General features: G+C 41.0%; 3 protein-coding genes across 4 annotated transcripts; 2 read left to right on the top strand and 1 right to left on the bottom strand.

Moving 5' to 3' along the window:
* Nucleotides 1-370: 370 nt before the first annotated feature.
* LOC103407042 (uncharacterized) lies at nt 371-1,132 on the bottom strand. The gene has a single exon (XM_008346000.4). The coding sequence runs from the start codon at nt 917-919 to the stop codon at nt 527-529; it is 393 nt and encodes a 130-aa protein (XP_008344222.1). The 5' UTR covers nt 920-1,132; the 3' UTR covers nt 371-526.
* Nucleotides 1,133-2,630: 1,498 nt separating this feature from the next.
* LOC103400553 (DNA-directed RNA polymerase II subunit RPB1) lies at nt 2,631-11,074 on the top strand. The gene is made up of 15 exons (XM_029090263.2): nt 2,631-2,939; nt 3,181-3,444; nt 3,725-4,024; nt 4,107-4,265; nt 4,407-4,568; nt 4,721-4,941; nt 5,039-5,180; nt 5,266-5,601; nt 5,729-6,015; nt 6,175-6,433; nt 6,519-9,580; nt 9,784-9,855; nt 10,001-10,054; nt 10,171-10,242; nt 10,683-11,074. The coding sequence occupies exons 1-14, from the start codon at nt 2,856-2,858 to the stop codon at nt 10,229-10,231; spliced, it is 5,463 nt and encodes a 1,820-aa protein (XP_028946096.1). The 5' UTR covers nt 2,631-2,855; the 3' UTR covers nt 10,232-10,242; nt 10,683-11,074.
* A 1,009-nt stretch (nt 11,075-12,083) lies between these two features.
* LOC103400544 (DNA-directed RNA polymerase II subunit RPB1-like) lies at nt 12,084-17,604 on the top strand. Of its 2 annotated transcripts, XM_070807995.1 has the most exons (11): nt 12,084-12,308; nt 12,519-12,782; nt 12,927-13,226; nt 13,309-13,467; nt 13,581-13,742; nt 13,835-14,055; nt 14,144-14,285; nt 14,371-14,706; nt 14,798-15,084; nt 15,225-15,483; nt 15,568-17,604. In XM_070807995.1, exons 1-11 carry the CDS (start codon nt 12,225-12,227, stop codon nt 17,587-17,589), a joined length of 4,236 nt encoding a protein of 1,411 aa, XP_070664096.1. In that variant the 5' UTR covers nt 12,084-12,224; the 3' UTR covers nt 17,590-17,604. The 2 variants fall into 2 exon arrangements, with proteins under 2 accessions (XP_070664096.1, XP_070664092.1); XM_070807991.1 differs by having other exon boundaries at nt 12,519-13,226.
* Nucleotides 17,605-22,299: the final 4,695 nt, after the last annotated feature.

Here is a 22,299-nt window from a genome sequence, read left to right as displayed (position 1 = left end):
AACAAGCCGGCTACCCAAAAGCCTTCACTAACTAATTAACAGATCTTAACATGAATTTATAAGTTTTAATACGTTAATATCATCAATTTGTGATTAATAACATCTGTATAGTCAATATGAAAATTTTATTGTTCACTTCAACGAAAAACTATATTTTTACATTAAAAAATTTTCAATATAAGAACTTTACTATTCACTTTAATGAAAAGCCATATCTTATCCTTGTCGTTAAAACTCATAAGTTTTTAATATTTTTTCATTCGTTTTCTTATAATTAATCTATTCCTAATGATCTGTTTAACTTAATAATTGAATTTATGTTCTTCAATCCAGATCAAATTCCAGAGCTCATGGGATTTTTTTTCCAAAATTCCCAGAAAAACCCACCTCAAATTTCACTTATTTAATCACAAATTCGATACAATCTTCAATCACAACAAAAAGTATACAATCAAGAAATTATGGTCGCAACCCATATCATTATTCAGTATACAAGGAAAATCCCAAAATTACACAAAAACTCCACCTAAGTCCCAGACGAAACGCGAAGGGCCTTCGTCTTGAACCTATACCGAGCAGCTCGAGGGATAACCTGGCTGGGCCCCATGTGAAACTGGCGGGGACTGTCAGTCATGGGGGGCCCATCGTCGTAGACGTGGCCGACCAGCCGCCCGCAGCCGTTGCACTTGATCTTCGTCCTCGTCCGTTGGATCCCCCAGTAGTTTCTGGTCTCGAAGAACGGCCTGATCTTGTCCTCCTTCTCGAACCGGAACTTGGTGGTGTCGACCGCCGCAAAAGACACCGTTCCCTTGTTGCCGGCCTCGAAGAAGAAGTCCGGAGGGTAGAGATTCGCGGCGGAAAGGTTCAGGTTGGCTCCGCACTCCGTGCAGGTGTAGATCGTCGAATCGGAATAAGCCATTGGCGGAATTGGGAAATGGTGTTTTTGCTGCGTTTTGGCGTTTATATGGTTTCGTTTCGACTGGAAGTTTCCAAAACCGCGTTCGGCCGGCAAGGAAATTTCAGAATTGTGGAAAATCAGGTGGGCCCCAGCCAAAAATGCAATGGGTGATCCAATTGGAAAATACAACCCGACCCGCTATTGCAGGCAAATAAAAGTTGGAAGCATCATATTACAGCAAATTTTCTAAAATTTGATTAGCAAACATTTGGATCTTTGAGCAAAAATTAGTAAATCTTGGTTTAGATAAATTGAAGTATTTACTTCCCTATCATGCGTTATCACAAGCAAATAAAGCTTTATTACGGACTTGCACAAGCCGCTCAAATATTATGTTCTCGTTTGGGAAATATTTTTAAATAACTGAAAATATTTTTAGATGAAATATTTTTGAAACCAATCTTAGTAAAAATGCAAGTTAATCTTGAAAAAACACTTAAATACTTCATGCAAAAAATATATAACGGGTGCTTCTTGTAAAAAGCACTTCAAGTGTTTTTGAAATCCATAAATATTTTCTTTAAAAATGTTTTCAATCATTTAAAATCATTTACCAAACGAACCATTTACAAGTGTTGGTAGTAACATCTTCAACTCACCTCAACTTGGAGTTGCTTGCAAAGCAAGTGAAGAAAAAGAGAACAACAACAACAAGACCCCGACTTGGTCATCAACCAAAAACAAGAAGAAACAAAACAAGAAGACTTGGACGAGCAATGAGACTTAGGCCTGGTTTGGTACTAAGTCGATTCTGAAAAAAACTGGTATAAAAAAAAACTGGGAGCTTTTTTGTGTTTGGTAAACATTTAGCTTCAGCTTTTTTTACAGTTTTTGGTGAAAAAAAGCCAAAAACAAGAAAGCTGCAAAACCCCAGCTTTGAAAAACCGATTTTTTTTCACATCTGTTTTACATAAAAGTTTACCAAACACTATAATATTGTTTTTTTTTCAAAAGCATTTTTACAAAAAAAGTTTACCAAACACTCTACAACTTTATTTCACAACCGCTTATTCTCACAGCACAGCATAAGCAATTTTTTTTCAAAGCACAACAATACCAAGCCAGCCCTTACTATGTTGATTGATACTAATAAAAAATTGAATAGTTTTATACCTTTTTTTATAAGCATTCCTAAACAACTTTTATGCTTCTTGTAAAAGCATTTCAATAAACACGTATTCAAAATTGCAATCAAATAATTTCTCACACTCAAGAAAAGATCTCTAATTACTTTTGTCAAATGCACAAAAAAGTGTTTTTATGGCTCATTTGAGAAGTGTTTTAAATGACTGAAAGTTATTTTTGAGAATTTTTTTTGAAATCAATCTTTAGTAGTTAATCATGAAAAAACATTTGAAATGCTTCATTCAATATACATATAACCGCTGTTTCCTACTGAAAACACTTCAAATACTTTTGAACCTTAAAACCATTTTCTTTAAAAGTACTTTAAAAAAAAAAATCCTTTATCATCGTAATGCACTTTTAGCCGCTGGCAGAACACTTCCGATCAAAAGCCCATCAGACTGGCTTTGCCACAGCCCACGGCCCACATGGAGGCGGCTGAAGCTGTCAACCTCAGAGGGGCAATTTCGTCTTTCAGACAAGTCGGTACCCACAATCCTCCACCTACTTTGCCTATAAATAGAGCCTTAGGGCCCCGTTACCCCTTTGGTTTGTTCGGAGAGCTTCTCCCTCAGAGTCGAGTGCGAAATCGATCTCGCCGCAAACAGAAAAACAAAATTAAACCCAAAAGAAACCAGAAAAAAAAACAAAGAAATCAGAAGACTGTTTGATTGACGACCACCACGAGCTGACTAATTCCAGTTACAGTGAGAATTCTACTCGGAACTCGCAACAAACCCTAGGGTTTGTCGTCGTCGTCGTCGTCGCCACCATGGATATCCGGTTTCCCTACTCGCCAGCCGAGGTGGCGAAGGTGAAATGCGTGCAGTTCGGCATCCTCAGCCCCGACGAAATCGTAATTTTCCACTCCCTCTTTGTTCTTCGTTTTTGCGTTCATTCGGTTATCGCCTGTTTGTTTGCTGAGAAAGATTAAGAAACGTGAATTCTGTTGCGAGATTTCGAATTCGAAAGCTGTTTACTGAGTTTGATCGATTTGGTAGTTATTGGATGATTGCTAGGGTTTAGTGAATGCTGTATTTAGGTGAATCGGAGTGTTCTAAAACAATATTTATTTTTTTGGTGTGTTTTGTTTGCAGAGGCAAATGTCTGTCGTGGAGATTGAGCACAGTGAGACTATGTTGGGAGGCAAACCGAAGACGGCTGGTTTGAGTGATCCTCGGCTTGGTACAATTGATCGGAAGTTGAAATGTGAGACGTGTACAGCCAACATGGCTGAGTGCCCTGGCCATTTTGGGCACCTTGAGCTTGCAAAACCAATGTTTCACATCGGTTTCATGAAGATTGTGCTGTCCGTAATGCGATGCGTTTGCTTCAATTGCTCGAAAATTCTAGTCGATGAGGTACTGCTTTCTTGATATTGACTAACATTGATAAGCTTGTTAGTCTTGTAACTTTGTAAGATAGATTGAAAGGTCATTTGGATGTCCCTAGCCTGTTGTATACCTCATTGTAAATTTGTTGGGTTATGTTTTGGGATGGCTTGAATGGATGCGGTGCATAAAATGAGTCTGTTGCCTCATGGAATCCGAAAACATCAATTTTGTTTTAAAAAAGGATCTTATACTTAAGTATGCAGACAGTTGTTAACCCCAGCAAATTTTATGTGACTTCATTTTGCAGGACGACCACAAGTTTAAGCAAGCTATGAGAATAAAGAATCCGAAAAGCAGGCTGAAAAAAATTTTGGATGCCTGCAAAAACAAAACCAAATGTGAAGGTGGTGATGAAATTGATGTCCAAGGCCAAGATACTGAAGAGCCTGTAAAGAAAAGTCGGGGTGGCTGTGGTGCTCAGCAGCCCAAGCTCTCTATTGAGGGTATGAAAATGAATGCAGAGTACAAAGCCCAAAGGAAGAAAAACGATGACCCGGAACAGCTTCCTGAACCCGTGGAAAGGAAACAGACCCTTACTGCAGAAAGGGTTGGTATACTTTAAATAGACAGATTTTCCTTGTATCAGGCCAGCTTTTCATGATGCTAAAACATTGTTAAATTTGTATCAGGTTCTTAGTGTTTTAAAGAGAATAAGTGATGAAGACTCCCAAATATTGGGATTAAACCCAAAGTACGCTCGGCCAGATTGGATGATTCTACAAGTTCTGCCTATACCTCCACAACCTGTGAGACCCTCTGTAATGATGGACACCTCATCCAGGAGTGAGGTAAGCTTCTTTCGTGCTGTGTTTTTTCCTTTCTCTTTAGAGAACAAGTGGCAAGCTGATAATTTTAGTAGCTAAAGAGAGTAGTATTTATTGTTGTTGGTGATAAGTTGATAACTGACTTCATGTATTTTCTGACTCCAGGATGATTTGACTCATCAATTGGCGATGATAATTCGTCATAATGACAATCTCAGGCGGCAGGAACGAAATGGTTCTCCTGCTCATATCATTTCAGAGTTTGCACAACTTCTGCAATTCCACATTGCCACTTATTTTGACAATGAGTTGCCAGGACTACCAAGGGTATGTATACATTATAATATATTTCTGCATAGTAGCTATATTCATTTATTTTGTGTCTTTCTTTGATTGTAGACTGGAGATACACATAAATTTATGTTAAGCAGTACAACTTCATTTCATGCGTACTCTGAAATTTTTCCTCACTGAAACAGGCTACGCAGAGATCAGGGAGGCCTATTAAATCAATTTGTAGTAGACTGAAGGCGAAAGAAGGGCGTATAAGAGGCAACTTAATGGGGAAACGTGTTGATTTTTCAGCTCGGACAGTGATTACTCCCGATCCAAACATAAACATTGATCAATTAGGAGTGCCGTGGAGTATTGCTTTGAATCTCACATACCCCGAGACTGTGACTCCATATAATATTGAAAGGTAAACTTTATCTTTTTTAATTTTCCCATCTTTGTTCTTTTCTACATTTTTCATTTTCCTATTCAATATTGATGGAATATTATTCAATAACAAACAGGTTGAAGGAGCTTGTTGAGTATGGCCCCCATCCTCCGCCCGGTAAAACTGGTGCGAAGTATATAATAAGAGATGATGGGCAAAGGCTTGATCTTCGTTATTTGAAGAAAAGCAGTGATCATCATTTGGAGCTTGGATATAAGGCATTGCTCTTTCATTCTGATAAGTTTTGATTTGGGTCTTTTCTGTTTGAGAGTAAATTTTGAACTTCTACTTTTGTGGCTTCAGGTGGAACGTCATTTGAATGATGGAGACTTTGTCCTCTTTAATCGACAACCTAGTCTCCATAAAATGTCTATCATGGGCCACAGAATCAAGATCATGCCATACTCGACATTCCGATTGAATCTGTCTGTGACCTCGCCATATAATGCTGACTTTGACGGGGATGAAATGAACATGCATGTGCCCCAGTCCTTTGAAACCAGGGCCGAAGTTTTGGAGCTCATGATGGTGCCAAAATGCATCGTCTCACCTCAGGCTAATCGACCTGTCATGGGAATTGTGCAGGACACACTTTTAGGTTGTCGTAAGATCACGAAGAGGGATACCTTCATAGAGAAGGTAACTGATTCACCCCTATTTTACCCCTTGAATATCGTGTTTTGTTAATATTTTATTTTATTTTATTTTATTTTATTTTATTTTATTTTTACGCAAAAGGATTCTTATCCTCACTAATTCTTTTCAGGATGTTTTCATGAATATCTTGATGTGGTGGGAGGATTTTGATGGAAAAGTTCCTGCTCCTGCGATTTTGAAGCCCCGGCCACTTTGGACTGGAAAACAGGTGTTTAATCTTATAATACCAAAACAAATAAATCTCCAAAGAACTTCTGCATGGCACTCAGAATCAGAGAGTGGGAACATAACTCCAGGGGATACTCTTGTTAGAATAGAAAAGGGTGAATTGCTTTCTGGAACTCTCTGCAAGAAGGCCCTTGGGACTTCTACAGGAAGTCTTATTCATGTTATATGGTATGCAAATTTTCTCTATTCAGTTCACTCTATTAAGTTAAGAAATACATTTGTGTGTATGGTCTTGGTACCCTCAGTTTATGACGCACCATACAATAGGGCCTTTGCTTCCATCTGAGTATCAAACATATAATTTGACCACTTTGGCTTGTTGTGCAGGGAAGAGGTTGGTCCAGATGCAGCCCGCAAGTTTCTGGGTCATACCCAATGGCTTGTAAATTACTGGCTGCTGCAGAATGCTTTTAGCATTGGAATTGGAGATACTATTGCTGATGCAGCCACAATGGAGAAAATCAATGAAACAATTTCCAAGGCGAAAAATGAGGTGAAAGATCTTATAAGTAAAGCCCAATCCAAGCAGCTGGAGGCTGAACCTGGACGAACCATGATGGACTCGTTTGAAAACAAAGTGAACCAGGTGTGCTACTTGGCATTTTGCCTGCAGTTTATTCTTGTTTGCCTGCATATTGTTGAGTAATAAATAATGTATGTGATTTTTCCAGGTGTTGAATAGGGCTCGTGATGACGCTGGAAGTAGTGCTCAAAAGAGTTTAGATGAGAGCAACAATCTTAAGGCCATGGTTACAGCAGGGTCCAAAGGGAGTTTTATCAACATATCACAGATGACTGCTTGTGTGGGACAGCAAAATGTTGAGGGTAAGCGAATCCCGTATGGGTTCATAGACCGGACGTTGCCCCACTTTACTAAAGATGATTATGGACCAGAAAGTCGTGGATTTGTAGAAAATTCATACCTGCGTGGACTAACTCCACAGGAGTTCTTTTTTCATGCTATGGGTGGTAGGGAAGGTCTTATAGATACTGCTGTTAAGACATCTGAGACTGGGTACATCCAAAGGAGACTGGTGAAGGCTATGGAGGATATTATGGTGAAATATGATGGCACAGTACGTAATTCTTTAGGCGATGTCATTCAGTTTCTATATGGGGAAGATGGGATGGATGCTGTTTGGATAGAATCGCAAAAGCTGGATTCTTTGAAAATGAAAAAAACAGAATTTGATAGGACTTTTACTTATGAGTTGGATGATGAAAATTGGAATCCTGACTACATGTTGCACGAACATGTTGAGGATCTCAAAACGATTAGAGAGTTCCGTAATGTGTTTGATGCAGAAGTTCAGAAACTTGAAACAGATAGATTACAACTGGGAACAGAGATTGCAGTCACAGGGGATAATTCTTGGCCACTGCCTGTTAACTTGAAGAGGCTTATTTGGAATGCACAAAAAACCTTTAAGATTGACTTCCGAAGGACTTCTGATATGCACCCAATGGAAATTGTGGAAGCTATTGATAAGCTCCAGGAGAGACTGAAAGTTGTTCCTGGTGATGACCAGTTGAGTGTTGAAGCGCAGAAGAACGCAACGTTGTTTTTCAACATTTTACTTCGCAGCACTTTCGCAAGCAAACGGGTGTTGGATGAGTACAGGCTTACTCGTGAAGCATTTGAGTGGGTTATTGGGGAGATAGAATCACGCTTCCTGCAATCACTTGTAGCACCAGGGGAAATGATTGGTTGCGTTGCTGCACAGTCTATTGGAGAGCCTGCCACTCAGATGACACTGAATACTTTCCACTATGCTGGTGTGAGTGCAAAGAATGTTACCCTAGGTGTCCCCAGGTTAAGGGAAATTATTAATGTTGCCAAGAGAATCAAAACGCCATCCCTCTCTGTCTACTTAAAGTCTGAAGCTAATAAAACGAAGGAGCGGGCCAAGAATGTGCAGTGTGCTTTGGAATACACCACTCTGCGAAGTGTAACTCAAGCTACAGAAGTATGGTACGATCCAGACCCCACAAGCACAGTAATTGAAGAGGATATAGATTTTGTGAAAGCTTACTATGAAATGCCAGATGAAGAGGTTAATCCTGATAAAATTTCACCTTGGTTGCTTCGCATTGAGTTGAATCGCGAAATGATGGTGGATAAGAAGTTGAGCATGGCTGACATTGCTGAGAAGATTAACCTTGAATTTGACGATGATTTGACTTGTATCTTCAATGATGACAATGCTGAAAAATTGATCCTTCGTATCCGTATCATGAATGCTGAAGCTCCAAAAGGGGAGATGGTTGATGAATCTGCTGAAGATGATGTTTTTCTGAAGAAGATTGAGAGTAACATGCTGACAGAGATGGCTCTTCGTGGTATTCCAGATATTAACAAAGTGTTCATTAAACACGGTAAAGTTAACAAGTTCGATCAGAATGAAGGATTTAAAGCGGAGCAAGAGTGGATGCTGGATACCGAAGGGGTTAATCTCTTAGCTGTTTTGTGCCACGATGATGTTGATGCTAGGCGCACAACTAGTAATCATTTGATTGAAATTCTGGAAATTCTCGGAATTGAGGCAGTTCGTCGGTCATTGTTGGATGAGTTGAGGGTTGTTATATCGTTTGATGGGTCCTATGTTAATTATCGGCATCTCGCTATCCTTTGTGACACGATGACCTACCGTGGGCACTTAATGGCAATAACTCGTCATGGCATTAATAGAAATGACACTGGTCCTATGATGAGGTGCTCCTTTGAAGAGACTGTTGATATTCTTCTTGATGCTGCAGTGTTCGCAGAGACGGATTATTTAAGAGGTGTGACAGAAAATATAATGTTAGGACAACTTGCACCAATTGGAACAGGAGATTGTGCCCTGTATCTCAATGATGAGATGCTGAAGAATGCCATTGAACTGCAGCTGCCCAGTTACATGGATGGTCTTGATTTTGGTATGACACCGTCTCGTTCTCCAGTATCAGGAACACCATATCACGAGGGCATGATGTCCCCTAATTATTTGTTGAGCCCAAATCTTCGGTTGTCGCCAATTTCAGATGCTCAGTTTTCTCCATATGTTGGAGGAATGGCATTCTCTCCTACTTCCTCTCCAGGCTACAGCCCATCATCCCCTGGATACAGCCCTTCCTCGCCTGGATACAGCCCCACTTCTCCTGGGTACAGTCCCACCTCACCAGGGTATAGCCCCACTTCTCCTGGGTACAGTCCCACCTCTCCGACATATAGTCCTAGTTCTCCTGGCTATAGTCCCACCAGTCCAGCTTACTCTCCTACGAGTCCATCATACTCACCAACCTCTCCCAGCTACAGCCCCACCTCACCAAGCTACAGTCCCACCTCACCAAGCTACAGCCCCACTTCCCCTGCTTACAGCCCCACTTCCCCCGCTTACAGCCCCACTTCCCCTGCATATAGCCCCACTTCCCCATCTTACAGTCCCACGTCTCCTTCATACAGCCCAACTTCGCCCTCCTACAGCCCAACTTCGCCCTCCTACAGCCCAACTTCTCCCTCCTACAGCCCCACATCTCCATCCTACAGCCCTACCTCGCCAGCCTACAGCCCAACTTCTCCTGGTTACAGCCCAACCTCTCCCAGTTATAGTCCAACCTCGCCCAGTTACAGCCCTACATCTCCAAGCTATAATCCTCAGTCTGCCAAGTACAGTCCGTCGTCAGCTTACTCTCCAAGCAGTCCAAGATTGTCACCATCTAGTCCATACAGTCCTACCTCTCCGAACTACAGGTGAGCTGTCTTTTGAACTGCACTTATGGTATTAGAATTGCTGCATGCTGACTGATCAGTGCTGATGATTAGAATTAGTACTCTCACAGTTGATCTCTTCAGTTCTAACCCTCTGTCTTGCTGCCTCTCTTTTCCAGTAATCATATTTATTGAGTTGAGGAAATCTATTGTTATCTACTAATTATGTCTTCTTTTATTTGCAGCCCAACCTCACCATCATATTCACCCACATCTCCATCGTACTCTCCCTCAAGCCCCACATACAGTCCGGGCAGGTAAACTTACTCTGGTCACCTCTGTTCTGCACCTTCCTATATTTATTTTCTTGTCCAATTTCGTACTTTTGGAGTTTACTTGGTTTTATTCTTGTGTAAGTTTGTTGAAAAATGTTATCTTGTTCTAATATTTATTCTTGTTCAGCCCATTGACTTCTGGAGTGAGCCCAGACTATAGCCCGAGTTCCCCTCAGTATAGGTAAACTGTGAAACAATCTTTGTTTTTCTCTGAATATTTCTATTTTGATCTTCATTGCCCCTAGATGTGCCCTAATGCTTGTGAATTTTCCTCTTGTCGCTTTTATTTCCGTGCAGTCCAAGTGCTGGATACTCACCTAGTCAACCAGGTTACTCGCCATCATCTACTAGCCAGTAGATGATACGGAGGTATATTTCTTGAATCCTTCATCTTGTGGATGTCTATTTATCCAAATGGAGATTTCAGTTTCTTCTTCAAGCCTTCATCTTTGGGTTATTAGGATTGATTTACGTCACCAGTTATGTTCATTTTCACGTCTCTCAAACATAAAATGCCTCCTCAAGCTTTTGACTCGAGCACTTGTATATCTCATTCATTTATATTCGTAAAGTTTTATAGTTGCATCATACAGTTTTGTAGTTAAATTGTATGTGGTCCTGGTTGTTTTCATTTTGGAAAAAGGAAATTGCGTGTAAGCAAGTCGGAATGGAAAACGAAACGATGTTTTGGTCGGAGGAAAATTTCCGAGTAGGCTCCCAAAATGCACGCCAGTAGCTAGAGAATGAAACTGATATAAAATGATACTTCATTGGCTTTTATTCATGGTTCTTTTTGTCCAAATTTACAGCTCGCCTGCTACCATCGGAGAACAGACTAATTGGAACTGAGAAGTCACGTTCAAGCTGGCCGCTTCATGGCAGGATGTGAGCTTGCCGTACATATTATAATCCCGTTAACAGTGGAGGATATCTCCAGGACTAGTTTTTACTAGCATCAGTTCAGATATCCCGGGAGAATGTATCTTAACTCTGTAACACTTTGTGTTTTCGGTGCCCAAAACTTCGTGTCCGTCGGATATTTTCCTGTCGAGATGAGTTGAAACTGTAAAAAGTTGTACATTCTCGTCGGATATTTTCGTGTCTTTGTTAGTGTGAGGATGACGAGTATGTTGAGAGTTCTGATTCTGAATTTATTACCAGTTCATAGATTTATAAAATTGCACACGTTGCTATCATAAAACTGTTTTAAAACCCTTTGCCACTGCTTATCACACAATGAAAGCTTCCACTATTTCATTACACAATCTATGAGTTTGAAGAGGCCAATCTCATAAAAGAAATAAAGTACCAAGCATTGAAATTGACGGTGAACGAGTGCTTAATCTATGGCACATTAGTACTTAACCTAAAAAATTATGTGGTTTAATTCCCTTCTTGCTTTCCTAAAAGGAATATTTTTAAATAACTATAATTTATTGAATTTAGATGTAAGATGCTGTACACACTACTCTAGCCAATTGACACAACTAACATAGAATGAATGGTAATATTATTGCGATTCCTGACTTCTCCTACGCCTATTTAGCTAGAATGGGAATTGCTCTTTTGTTGTGTATTAGATCGATGATGCTACGTTCGCACATTTTAGTTCTCTTCGTTACTGAGACATAAAAAATCACGAATTAAATTGATTAGAGTTGTAGTTCATCGCATACTCATTCCTTCTCTTGATTATTTCTTACATTCTTAAATCATGAATTTCCCACTTCGAAGTTAGCATGGAAAAAAAAAAACTGATTTTCTTTCTTGTAATAATGAAAAAGGAGGTGTTTTATCTTCAATTTGATCACGACTTGTATTTTTTTACAATCAGTATCGTTAGTGAGTTAATTTGTTAATTGTTAAAGGGAAGAAAGATCGGTAGAATTGAACACACACCAACACCAAGCTACATAATGATTACTTTCCGCAACTACGAAAAAGTGTCATCTGCGCTGATTACCAACTGTTGTTACCATAAAAGTTGTGGACTCCCCTTGTATCGCTCACTCGCGTTTTGTCTCATTGGGCCTAGGCCTTATATTACCGTACTTTCAGCTAATCTCATAAGTCGGTACATGAGGCCGATTTCGTGCTTTGACAAAGTCGGCAAACCCCAAGATTTCCCCTATAAATACCCCCTCTCGCCCGCGCGAAGCCACGACTCCTCATTTGGCCTCGGAGGTTGGCGCAGAAATCAAAGCTCAAAAATTCAAAATCGAAAATTCGAACCAGAAAATTGCAGATGCTGATCGAAGAACAAACCAAAAAATAACAAAATCTGAACAAAAATCTGAAAAATCACATACCCTGGTGTTTCGTTTTGCGTAAGCAGATTGATTGATTACAGTATGGACCAGGGATTCCCGTACTCGCCGGCGGAGACGGCCAAAGTCCGCCGCGTACGGTTCGGGATACTGAGTCCTGATGAAATCGTAATTTCCGATTCCTCATTGCTCTTCTTCGAACTTAATTTTGTTGATATTCGAAGCTTGTTCTGTAATTGTTTGCTTGCCGAGAAAGTTAGCCTGTGATTCTGCCCTGTGGTGCGAGTTTTCGATTTCGAAAGCTCGTTACTGAGTAGCGATTGGATGGAGTGTTAGGGTTTTGGTTTTGAGTTTTGTTTTTTGGTGCATTGGTTGCAGAGACAAATGTCTGTGGCTGAGATTCAGCACGGTGAGACAACGGTGGAGGGAAAACCGAAGACGGGTGGTCTGAGTGATCCCCGGCTTGGTACAATTGACCGGAAGATCAAATGCGAGACTTGTGCTTCCAACATGGCTGACTGCCCTGGCCATTTCGGTCACCTTGAGCTTGCCAAACCAATGTACCACATCGGGTTCATGAAGACCGTGTTGTCTGTGATCCGTTGCGTCTGCTTCAATTGCTCGAAAGTTCTAGCCGACGAGGTGCTTTCGAGCTTTAAGTTTTCCCTGCAATGTAGTTTTCTGCGTTGTTTGATTAATGTTGACGAAGATTTGGTTTATAAGCTCGTTAGTCTTTTAAAAAAGATTGAAATGTTTCGAATGTTCGCTTCCTTTTATTTGCCGCAGGAAGACCAGAAGTTTAAGCAAGCTTTGAGAATCAAATGCCCGAAAGATAGGCTAAAACAGATTGTGGATGCGTGCAGAACCAAAACTAAATGTGAAGGCGGTGACGACATTGATGTCCAAGGCCTAGAGTCTGAAGAGCCTGTCAAGAAAAGTCATGGCGGCTGCGGTGCTAAGCAGCCCAAGTTCTCTCTAGACGGTATCAAAATGATAGCGGAGTACAAAGCCCAGAGGAAGAAAAAAGATGACCAGGAACAGCTTCCTGAACCGGTGGAAAGGAAACAGACTCTTACGGCTGAAAGGGTTGTGTGCTTAAACTTAGACAGTTTCGTTTTATCAGACCAACGTTTTGCACGTTGCTAAGGCATTGTTGAATTGGTTTTAGGTTCTGAATGTTTTAAAGAGGATAAGTGATGAAGAACTCCAACTATTGGGATTCAATCCCGATGACTCTCGACCAGATTGGATGATCTTACAAGTTCTACCTATTCCTCCACTAGCTGTGAGACCTTCCGTGATGATGGACACTTCATCCAAGAGTGAGGTACGGGTCTTTTGTCTCTCTTTAGCTGATAGCTTTAGTGTCCAAGGAGAAAATCTAGTATTCGTTGTTGGTGGCGATAAGTTGTAACTGACGTCATATATTTTCTGATCCAGGATGATTTAACTTATCAACTGGGAACGATCATTCGTCATAATGACAATCTGAGGCGACAGGAACGAATTGGATCACCGGCTCGTATAATTTCAGAGTTTGCACAAATGTTGCAGTTCCACATTACGACATATTTTGACAATGAGTTGCCTGGTCTACCACGGGTATGCATACATGGAAACATGTATCAACATAGAAGCTATATGCTTTTATGTTGTCTGTATGCGTACTCTGAAACTTTTCTTGGCTGAAACAGGCTACTCAGAGATCAGGGAGGCCTATTAAATCGGTATGTAGTAGGCTGAAGGCCAAAGGAGGCCGTGTAAGAGGCAACTTAATGGGGAAACGTGTTGATTTTTCAGCACGAACGGTGATCACTCCGGATCCAAACATAAACATCGATGAATTAGGGGTGCCGTGGAGTATTGCTTTGAATCTCACATACCCGGAGACTGTGACTCCGTATAATATTGAAAGGTAGACTACTTTGTGCCTTTCAACTTTTCTTCTTCTTTTCTAGTTCATTCAATCTTTTGTTGATGGAATTTTGTTGAATCAAAAACAGGTTGAAGGAGCTTGTTGAGTATGGCCCTCATCCTCCGCCCGGTAAAACTGGTGCGAAGTATATAATAAGAGATGACGGGCAAAGGCTTGATCTTCGTTATTTGAAGAAAAGCAGTGATCATCATTTGGAGCTTGGATATAAGGCATTGCTCTTTCATTCTAATAAGTTTTGATTTGGGTCGTCTCTGTTTGAGTATCACTTTTTAGCTTCTACTATTGTGCCTTCAGGTGGAGCGCCATCTGAACGATGGAGACTTTGTGCTCTTCAATCGTCAACCTAGTCTGCATAAAATGTCTCTTATGGGGCACAAAGTCAAGATCATGCCGTACTCAACATTTCGCTTGAATCTGTCTGTGACCTTGCCATATAATGCTGACTTTGATGGGGATGAAATGAACATGCACGTACCCCAGTCCTTTGAAACCAGGGCTGAAATATCGGAGCTCATGATGGTACCAAAATGCATCGTCTCACCTCAGTCAAATCGACCTGTTATGGGAATCGTCCAGGACACGCTTTTAGGTTGTCGTAAGATGACAAAGAGGGATACCTTCATAGAGAAGGTGACTCTGATACGACCATTATTTTCCCCATGTGAATATCGTGTTTTCTTGTTAGCGACATAGGTGTCTTATCCTTGCTGATTTTTTTCAGGATGTCTTCATGAATATTCTGATGTGGTGTGAGGATTTTGATGGAAAAGTTCCTGCTCCAGCAGTTTTGAAGCCCCGGCCATTATGGACGGGGAAGCAAGTATTCAATCTTATAATTCCGAAACAGATAAATATGCAAAGAACATCTTCATGGCACTCAGAAGCAGAGAGTGGGAACATAACCCCAGGAGACACTTTAGTTAGAATTGAAAAAGGTGAACTGCTTTCGGGAACGCTGTGCGAGAAGACTCTTGGGACTTCTACAGGAAGTCTTATCCATGTTATATGGTATGCTGTTTGCTCTACAGTTTAACTATTCAGTTCTGAAATGTTAGAATTTCCCAGTTTGCTTTTTAATTTATCGTGCTGGATCTAAGTTGAAGCATCTGAACAGAAAGTTTTATGGATTGAAACTTTTTGTTGTGCAGGGAAGAGGTTGGTCCAGATGCAGCGAGCAAGTTCCTCGGTCATACCCAATGGCTTGTGAATTACTGGCTGCTGCAGAATGCTTTTAGCATGGGAATTGGAGATACAATTGCTGATGCTGCAGCAATGGAGAAAATCAATGAAACAATATCAAAGGCAAAAAATGAAGTGAAAGATCTTATAATTAAAGCCCAATCCAAGCAACTTGAGGCTGAACCTGGACGAACTATGATGGAATCTTTCGAAAACAAAGTCAACCAGGTGTGCTACATGGACTTTTGCCTGCAATTTATTATGGTGGTTTGGCTGCAGACTGCCTACTAATAATATGTTTGATTTTTCCAGGTATTGAATAGGGCTCGTGATGACGCTGGAAGTAGTGCTCAAAAGAGTTTGTCCGAAAGCAACAATCTTAAGGCCATGGTTACGGCAGGGTCCAAGGGGAGTTTTATCAACATATCACAGATAACTGCTTGTGTGGGACAGCAGAACGTTGAGGGTAAACGAATCCCATATGGGTTCAGGGACCGGACATTGCCCCACTTTACCAAAGATGACTATGGACCGGAAAGTCGTGGATTTGTGGAGAACTCATACTGGCGCGGACTAACTCCACAGGGGTTCTTTTTTCATGCTATGGGTGGTAGAGAAGGTCTTATTGATACTGCAGTTAAGACATTTGAGACTGGGTACATCCAAAGGAGACTGGTGAAGGCTATGGAGGATATTATGATGAAACATGATGGCACAGTACGTAATTCTTTGGGTGATGTCATTCAGTTTCTCTACGGGGAAGATGGAATGGATGCTGTTTGGATAGAATCACAGAAGCTGGATTCTTTAAGAATGAAAAAATCAGAGTTTGATCAGACTTTTAAGTATGAGGTGGACGAAAATTGGGATCCAGACTACATTTTGCATCAACATGCTGATGATCTCAAAGATAATATAGAGTTTCGCAATGTGTTCGAAGCAGAATTTGAGAAACTTGAAAGAGAGAGATTACTTCTTGGAACAGAGATTGCAGTCACCGGTTATAATTCTTGGCCATTACCTGTTAACTTGAAGAGGCTTATTTGGAATGCACAAAAAACTTTTAAGATTGACTTCCGGAAGACTTCTGATATGCACCCGATGCAAATTGTGGATGCTATTGATAAGCTGACGGAGAGACTGAAAGTTGTTCCTGGTGATGACTTGTTGAGTGTCGAAGCTCAAAAGAATGCTACATTGTTTTTCAACATTCTACTTCGCAGCACTTTCGCAAGCAAATGGGTGTTGGATGAGTACAGGCTTACTCAAGAAGCATTTGATTGGATTAATAGGGAGATAGAGTCACGCTTCCGGCAATCAATCGTAGCACCTGGAGAAATGATTGGTACTGTTGCTGCACAATCTATTGGAGAGCCTGCTACTCAGATGACTCTCAATACTTTCCATTATGCTGGTGTGAGTGCAAAGAATGTTACCCTAGGTGTTCCCAGGTTGAAGGAAATTATCAACGTCGCTAAGAAAATCAAAACGCCTTCTCTGTCTGTCTACTTAAAGCCGGAAGCTAGTAAAACCAAGGAGAGGGCTAAAAATGTCCAGTGTAATTTGGAATACACCACTCTCCGAAATGTTATTCATGCCACAGAAGTATGGTACGATCCAGACCCCATGTGCACAATAATTGAAGAGGATGTTGAACTTGTGAATACCAACTGGGAAATGCCAGATGAAGAGGTTAATTCAGATAGAATATCTCCTTGGTTGCTTCGCATTGAGTTGAATCGCGAAATGATGGTGGATAAGAGGTTGAGCATGGCCGACATTGCTGAGAAGATTAACAATGAATTTGGCGATGATTTAAATTGTATCTTCCTTAATGACAACGCTGAAAAGTTGATCCTTAGAGTGCACATAATGAATGCTGAAGCTCCACAAGCGGAGTTAGGCGACGATTCTGAAGATGAGATTTTCTTGAAGAAGATTGAGAGCAACATGTTGACAGAGATGGCTATTCGTGGCATCCCGGAGATTAAAAAAGTGTTCGTTAAGCACGGTAAAGTTAACAAGTTCGATCAGAACGAAGGATTTAAAGCAGAGCAAGAGTGGATGCTGGATACAGAAGGCGTTAATCTTCTTGCCGTCATGGGCCATGAAGAGGTTGATGCCAGGCGCACTACTAGTAATCACTTGCCCGAAATTCTTGAGGTTCTTGGAATTGAGGCAGCTCGTCGGTCACTGCTGGATGAGTTGCGTGTTGTCATATCTTTTGATGGGTCTTATGTGAACTATCGGCATCTGGCGATCCTCTCTGATCTCATGACATATCGTGGACACTTAATGTCAATCACCCGCCATGGCTTCTATAGAAAATCTTAATGTATATTTCATATCAAAAACAGTTTACAAGATTAAGCATAAATAGAAGAATAATCGGGAAAGAGAGAGGAGAGGGGGACAATGGCAGCTAAGCAAGTCAGCTAAGCAAGCATGAGAGTATGATGACCTCCACATTCTCTAACACATGCTTTACAACTTATTAACAAGCTTTACACAGAAGAGGGAATAACACAGCTCACTAAACCCTAGCTAAACACAGCTTTACAGCTATTAGGGTTTAAAGAATATTCAATAATATTCAATACTCCTCATCAAGCTGGATCGAGAGATTTTCTGGATCCAAGCTTGAAGAGAATACGATCAAGTTGAGAAGAAGGAAGGGGCTTGGTGAACACATCGGCTAGTTGATCACTGGAGCGAACAAATGCAGTTTGTAACAGCTTGGACTGGACTTGGTTGCGGACGAAATGACAGTCAACCTCGATATGCTTTGTTCGTTCATGAAAGACGGGGTTGGCAGCAATATGCATCGCTGCTTGATTGTCACAGTGGAGGAGAATTGGCTTGGAAGAGATGATGTCAAGATCATGTAGCAAACTCTTTAGCCAAATTAGTTCGCATGCAGTAGATGCCATTGCACGGTACTCAGCTTCTGCGCTGGACCGAGCTACAACAGATTGCTTTTTGCTCTTCCACGTGACGAGGTTACCACCTACAAGAGTGCAGTAACCAGTTGTGGACTTGCGATCAAGGACGTTGCCTGCCCAATCAGAGTCTGTGTATCCTTCAATGGTGAAGTGTCCGTTGTTTTGCATGAAAATCCCGGTAGACATTGAGCTTTTTAAGTATCGAAGGATCCTTTTAACTAGTTGCAGATGATGAGATGTGGGAGAATGCATGAACTGGCTGACAAAGCTAACAGCATAAGCAATGTCAGGTCGAGTTATAGTCAAATAGATAAGTTTTCCTACCAACCTTTGATACTCCGATACATTTTCAAGCTGGATGCCTGAGGTTTCATGCTTGAAATTTGTTGGTAGAGGTGTTTTAGCAGGTTTGCAATGCATCATATTGGCTTCTTCTAAAAGATCGAGAACGTACTTTTGTTGATTTAGAAACAACCCCGTTGGAGATTGATCCATTTCGATTCCGAGAAAGTATCTAAGTCTGCCGAGATCTTTGATTGAGAATGTTGAATGTAAGGTGGCTTTGAGAGCATTGATTTCTTCTGGATTATCTCCTGTGACAATGAGATCATCAACATAAACAAGTACCACCAATCTTCCATGTGTGCCAAGCCTAGTGAACATTGAAGAATCTGCATTGCTTCGTTTAAAACCGGATGACATAAGGACAGAGCTTAGTTTTGAGTACCAAGCCCTTGGAGATTGCTTGAGACCGTAAATGGCCTTGTGAAGCTTGCATACTACTCCTTGTTCCTTCTCTCGTTCATGACCAGGTGGTAGGCGCATGTACACTTCTTCTTCCAACTCGCCATGAAGAAAAGCGTTTTTTACATCCATTTGATGTAGAGACCATTGTGAATTGATAGCCACCGAAAGAAGAACTCTAACTGTGTTCATCTTTGCCACCGGGGCAAAGGTTTCTTTGTAATCTACCCCGTAGGTTTGCGTGAAGCCCCTTGCAACTAACCTTGCCTTGTGCCGCTGGATGGTTCCATCTGAGTTAAATTTTGTCTTGTAAATCCATCTTGCCCCAACCACACGTTGATCTTTTGGCAGAGAAACAATGCTCCAAGTTTTAGTTTCTTCGAGTGCCTTCAGTTCCTCAAGCATAGCACATCTCCATATAGGAGATTGGTTTGCCTCTTCGAAGGATCGAGGCTCCGAGTGTTGAGATAACTTAGTGACAAATGCTGCATGAGATGGAGAGGTCTTGCTATGGTAAACCATTTGTCCAATAGGATATCTAGGCATGTAGATTTCAAAATCATCAAGCCTGACTGGAGGTTGTCTGTTTCGAGAAGGATTCCTTCGTGGGGGAGTAGGTTGTTCAAGGGGCTCTCTCCTTTCGTGGAGGACTTCTTCATTATTTGCTTCCATATTTTCATGAGCTGGCTCTATCTCAATTGCTTCATTGTGCGGTGTTGACAGTCTTGGATCATCAAGGACGAGAGGAGTGGGAAACACTTCATATGAGAGCTCCCCCTGAGGTTCATCATCATGCTTCTGAAAGAAGAAGTGTGTCTCATCAAACCGTACATCCTTGGATACAAACACCTTTCTGGTTTTAGAATCATAGCATTTGTATCCCTTTTGGGAAGTTGAGTAGCCTACGAATGCACACTTGATAGCCCTTGGATCAAGTTTATCTCGGTGAATAGTTTGAATATGCACATAGCACACACATCCAAACACACGGAGATGACTTATGTCAATATCTCTCCCCTTGAGAATTTGACAAGGAGATTTAAACTTCAAGATTCTGCTAGGAAGTCGATTTATGATGTATGCAGCGGTTTGTATAGCTTGGGACCAGAACTTCTTTGGAAGGTTTGCTTGTAACATTAGTGATCGTGTTTTCTCAAGCAAATCTCGGTTCTTCCTTTCTGAAATGCCATTTTGTTGTGGTGTTCCTACACAACTAGTTTGTTGCAAGATTCCATGCTCACTTAAGTAAGTTGTCATGATTTTGGAACTATACTCAGAGCCATTATCAGACCTTAAGATGCCAATATTAGAGTTAAAATGATTTTGAACTAAGTTATGAAAATTTTTGAAACACTGGAAAGCTTCGTGCTTGAATTTAAGTAAATACACAAAGGTAGTTCTAGAGAAATCATCAATGAAAGAGATGAAGAATCTGTAGCCATCAAAAGACTCTAAGGTTGCAGGTCCCCAAATGTCGGAATGGACAATTTCAAACACTTTGGTAGCTCTAGAGAGAGAATGGGGAAAGGGTAACCTGGTGGACTTAGATTTTTGACAAACTTCACAATCTGAAATCTCTTTACAGAAACTAGGAAAAATAAAAGACATAACATGGGAAGAAGGATGAGCTAATCTCATGTGCCACAGCTGCTCCTTGTTTACTGTGTTTGAGTTTACGTAGAAACCTTTTGGAAAACTTGAAGAGAGATTGACATAGTACAGTCCATTGAGGAAGAAACCTTTACCAATCGTTTCCTTCGAAACTCGGTCCTGGAAAATCACACAGTGAGTGGAAAAGATTGCAAGACAATTTAGCAATTGTGTTATTCTTCCTACTGACAGCAACTTGAAAGGAAAGGAAGGGACATGCATGACAAGGGATTCCTTTTTACTTGAGAAGATTTTGAGTTTTCCTATGCCTACTATACTAACTTTGGTGCCATTAGCTACGGAGACAAAAGAAGGAGTGGATAAGTTTTGAAAATCATTTAGTAAAGATGCATCGTTAGTCATGTGATCAGAAGCTCCTGAGTCGACTATCCAAAAACCACGGCTACTACTAAGATCCAATGCAGTGGAAATAGTTGCAACAATACCTGGCACATCATTTTGTGACACTGAGCTTGATTGTTCGAGGAAACCAGCAAACTTGCCGAGCATGGCTGCAGGATTTTCATGATTTGTTGTCCCTTGTTTCTGTTGCAGGAAGTTAGCAAATTCATTTATGAGAGTAATGGGACTAGAAGAAGAGTTCATCACATTTTTGGAGACATTGTCGCAAACAAGGTTTCCTTGAGGAGTGTAGGCAGGCTTCATTTGGTTTCTTGGTGCTCTTCCATCATCATTAAACTTGGGTTTAAGTTCTGGATGAAGAATCCAGCACTTTTCTTTTATGTGTCCAATGCCTGGACGACCTATTTTCACACAGTGAGAACACTTTAAGTCTGGTCGTTTTCCCTTGTATGGTCTGAAAGAGGTGAAGGCTCTTGCTTCTGATGGCCTAAGATCTGATTCTCCAACGACAACGACTGCATTCATGACCTTCTTCCTTATTTCTTCGCGTTGAATAACGTTGCAGACCATCTGGAAGGTGGGAAGTTCAGGTGTCATCAGGAGATGACTTTTAAGGTCCTCATATTCTGGTCCGATGCTGGCAAGCAACTGGAACACTTTGTCTTCTTCAGCACGCTTTAAAAGAATGGTTGTGTCCGTGGTATGAGGTCTGTAGAGATCCAATTCATTCCATTTGGCCTTCAAGTTGCCAAGATGTTGAACAAAAGAGAGATTTCCCTGTTGTAATTCTGTAAGATCTTTCTTCAGCTGGAAAACTCGCGCAGCATTGTTTAGATCTCCATACATGTCTCGTACAGAAATCCAAAGGTGGTGAGATGATACTGAATAACTGAAAATCTCAGCCATCTTTGGTTCCATTGAATTCAACAGCCAAGACATGATAAGTTGATCTTGGGACACCCATGCTGCATAATCTTGTGAAGTTTTTTCGGGCATGATATCATCCTTTTGAATGAACTGGATCTTTCCACGTCCTCCAAGAGCGAGAGAAATAGCTCGTGACCAAGGCAGATAGTTGAATTCGTTTAGGAGCACTGAGCTCAAACGTTGAATTGGGTTGGTATCCATAGTTTCGTTTTTTGAAACTTTCTCTGATGATGTTGCCATAATGGCTTTAACTGGTTAGAATTTGGTAGGATTTCGGAAGAACACAGATGCAGGTCCTTGAGGGATCACTGCTCTGATACCATATAGAAAATCTTAATGTATATTTCATATCAAAAACAGTTTACAAGATTAAGCATAAATAGAAGAATAATCGGGAAAGAGAGAGAAGAGGGGGACA

The sequence above is a fragment of the Malus domestica genome, chromosome 02, assembly GCF_042453785.1.
Source record: "Malus domestica chromosome 02, GDT2T_hap1".
Classification (NCBI taxonomy): Eukaryota; Viridiplantae; Streptophyta; class Magnoliopsida; order Rosales; family Rosaceae; genus Malus; species Malus domestica.
Note: the sequence above shows the minus strand (reverse complement) of the source record. Positions and strands in the feature narration are given on the sequence as shown.

Bases quoted from the DNA above. Each gene is read 5' to 3' on its own strand.
- LOC103407042 (XM_008346000.4), bottom strand. From the start codon at position 919: ATGGCTTATTCCGATTCGACGATCTACACCTGCACGGAGTGCGGAGCC.
- LOC103400553 (XM_029090263.2), top strand. From the start codon at position 2,856: ATGGATATCCGGTTTCCCTACTCGCCAGCCGAGGTGGCGAAGGTGAAA. The intron at 2,940-3,180 runs GTAATTTTCCAC...TTTTGTTTGCAG, and splicing joins TCCTCAGCCCCGACGAAATC to AGGCAAATGTCTGTCGTGGA. The intron at 5,602-5,728 runs GTAACTGATTCA...AATTCTTTTCAG, and splicing joins GGGATACCTTCATAGAGAAG to GATGTTTTCATGAATATCTT.
- LOC103400544 (XM_070807991.1), top strand. From the start codon at position 12,225: ATGGACCAGGGATTCCCGTACTCGCCGGCGGAGACGGCCAAAGTCCGC. The intron at 12,309-12,518 runs GTAATTTCCGAT...CATTGGTTGCAG, and splicing joins TACTGAGTCCTGATGAAATC to AGACAAATGTCTGTGGCTGA. The intron at 13,227-13,308 runs GTTGTGTGCTTA...AATTGGTTTTAG, and splicing joins AGACTCTTACGGCTGAAAGG to GTTCTGAATGTTTTAAAGAG.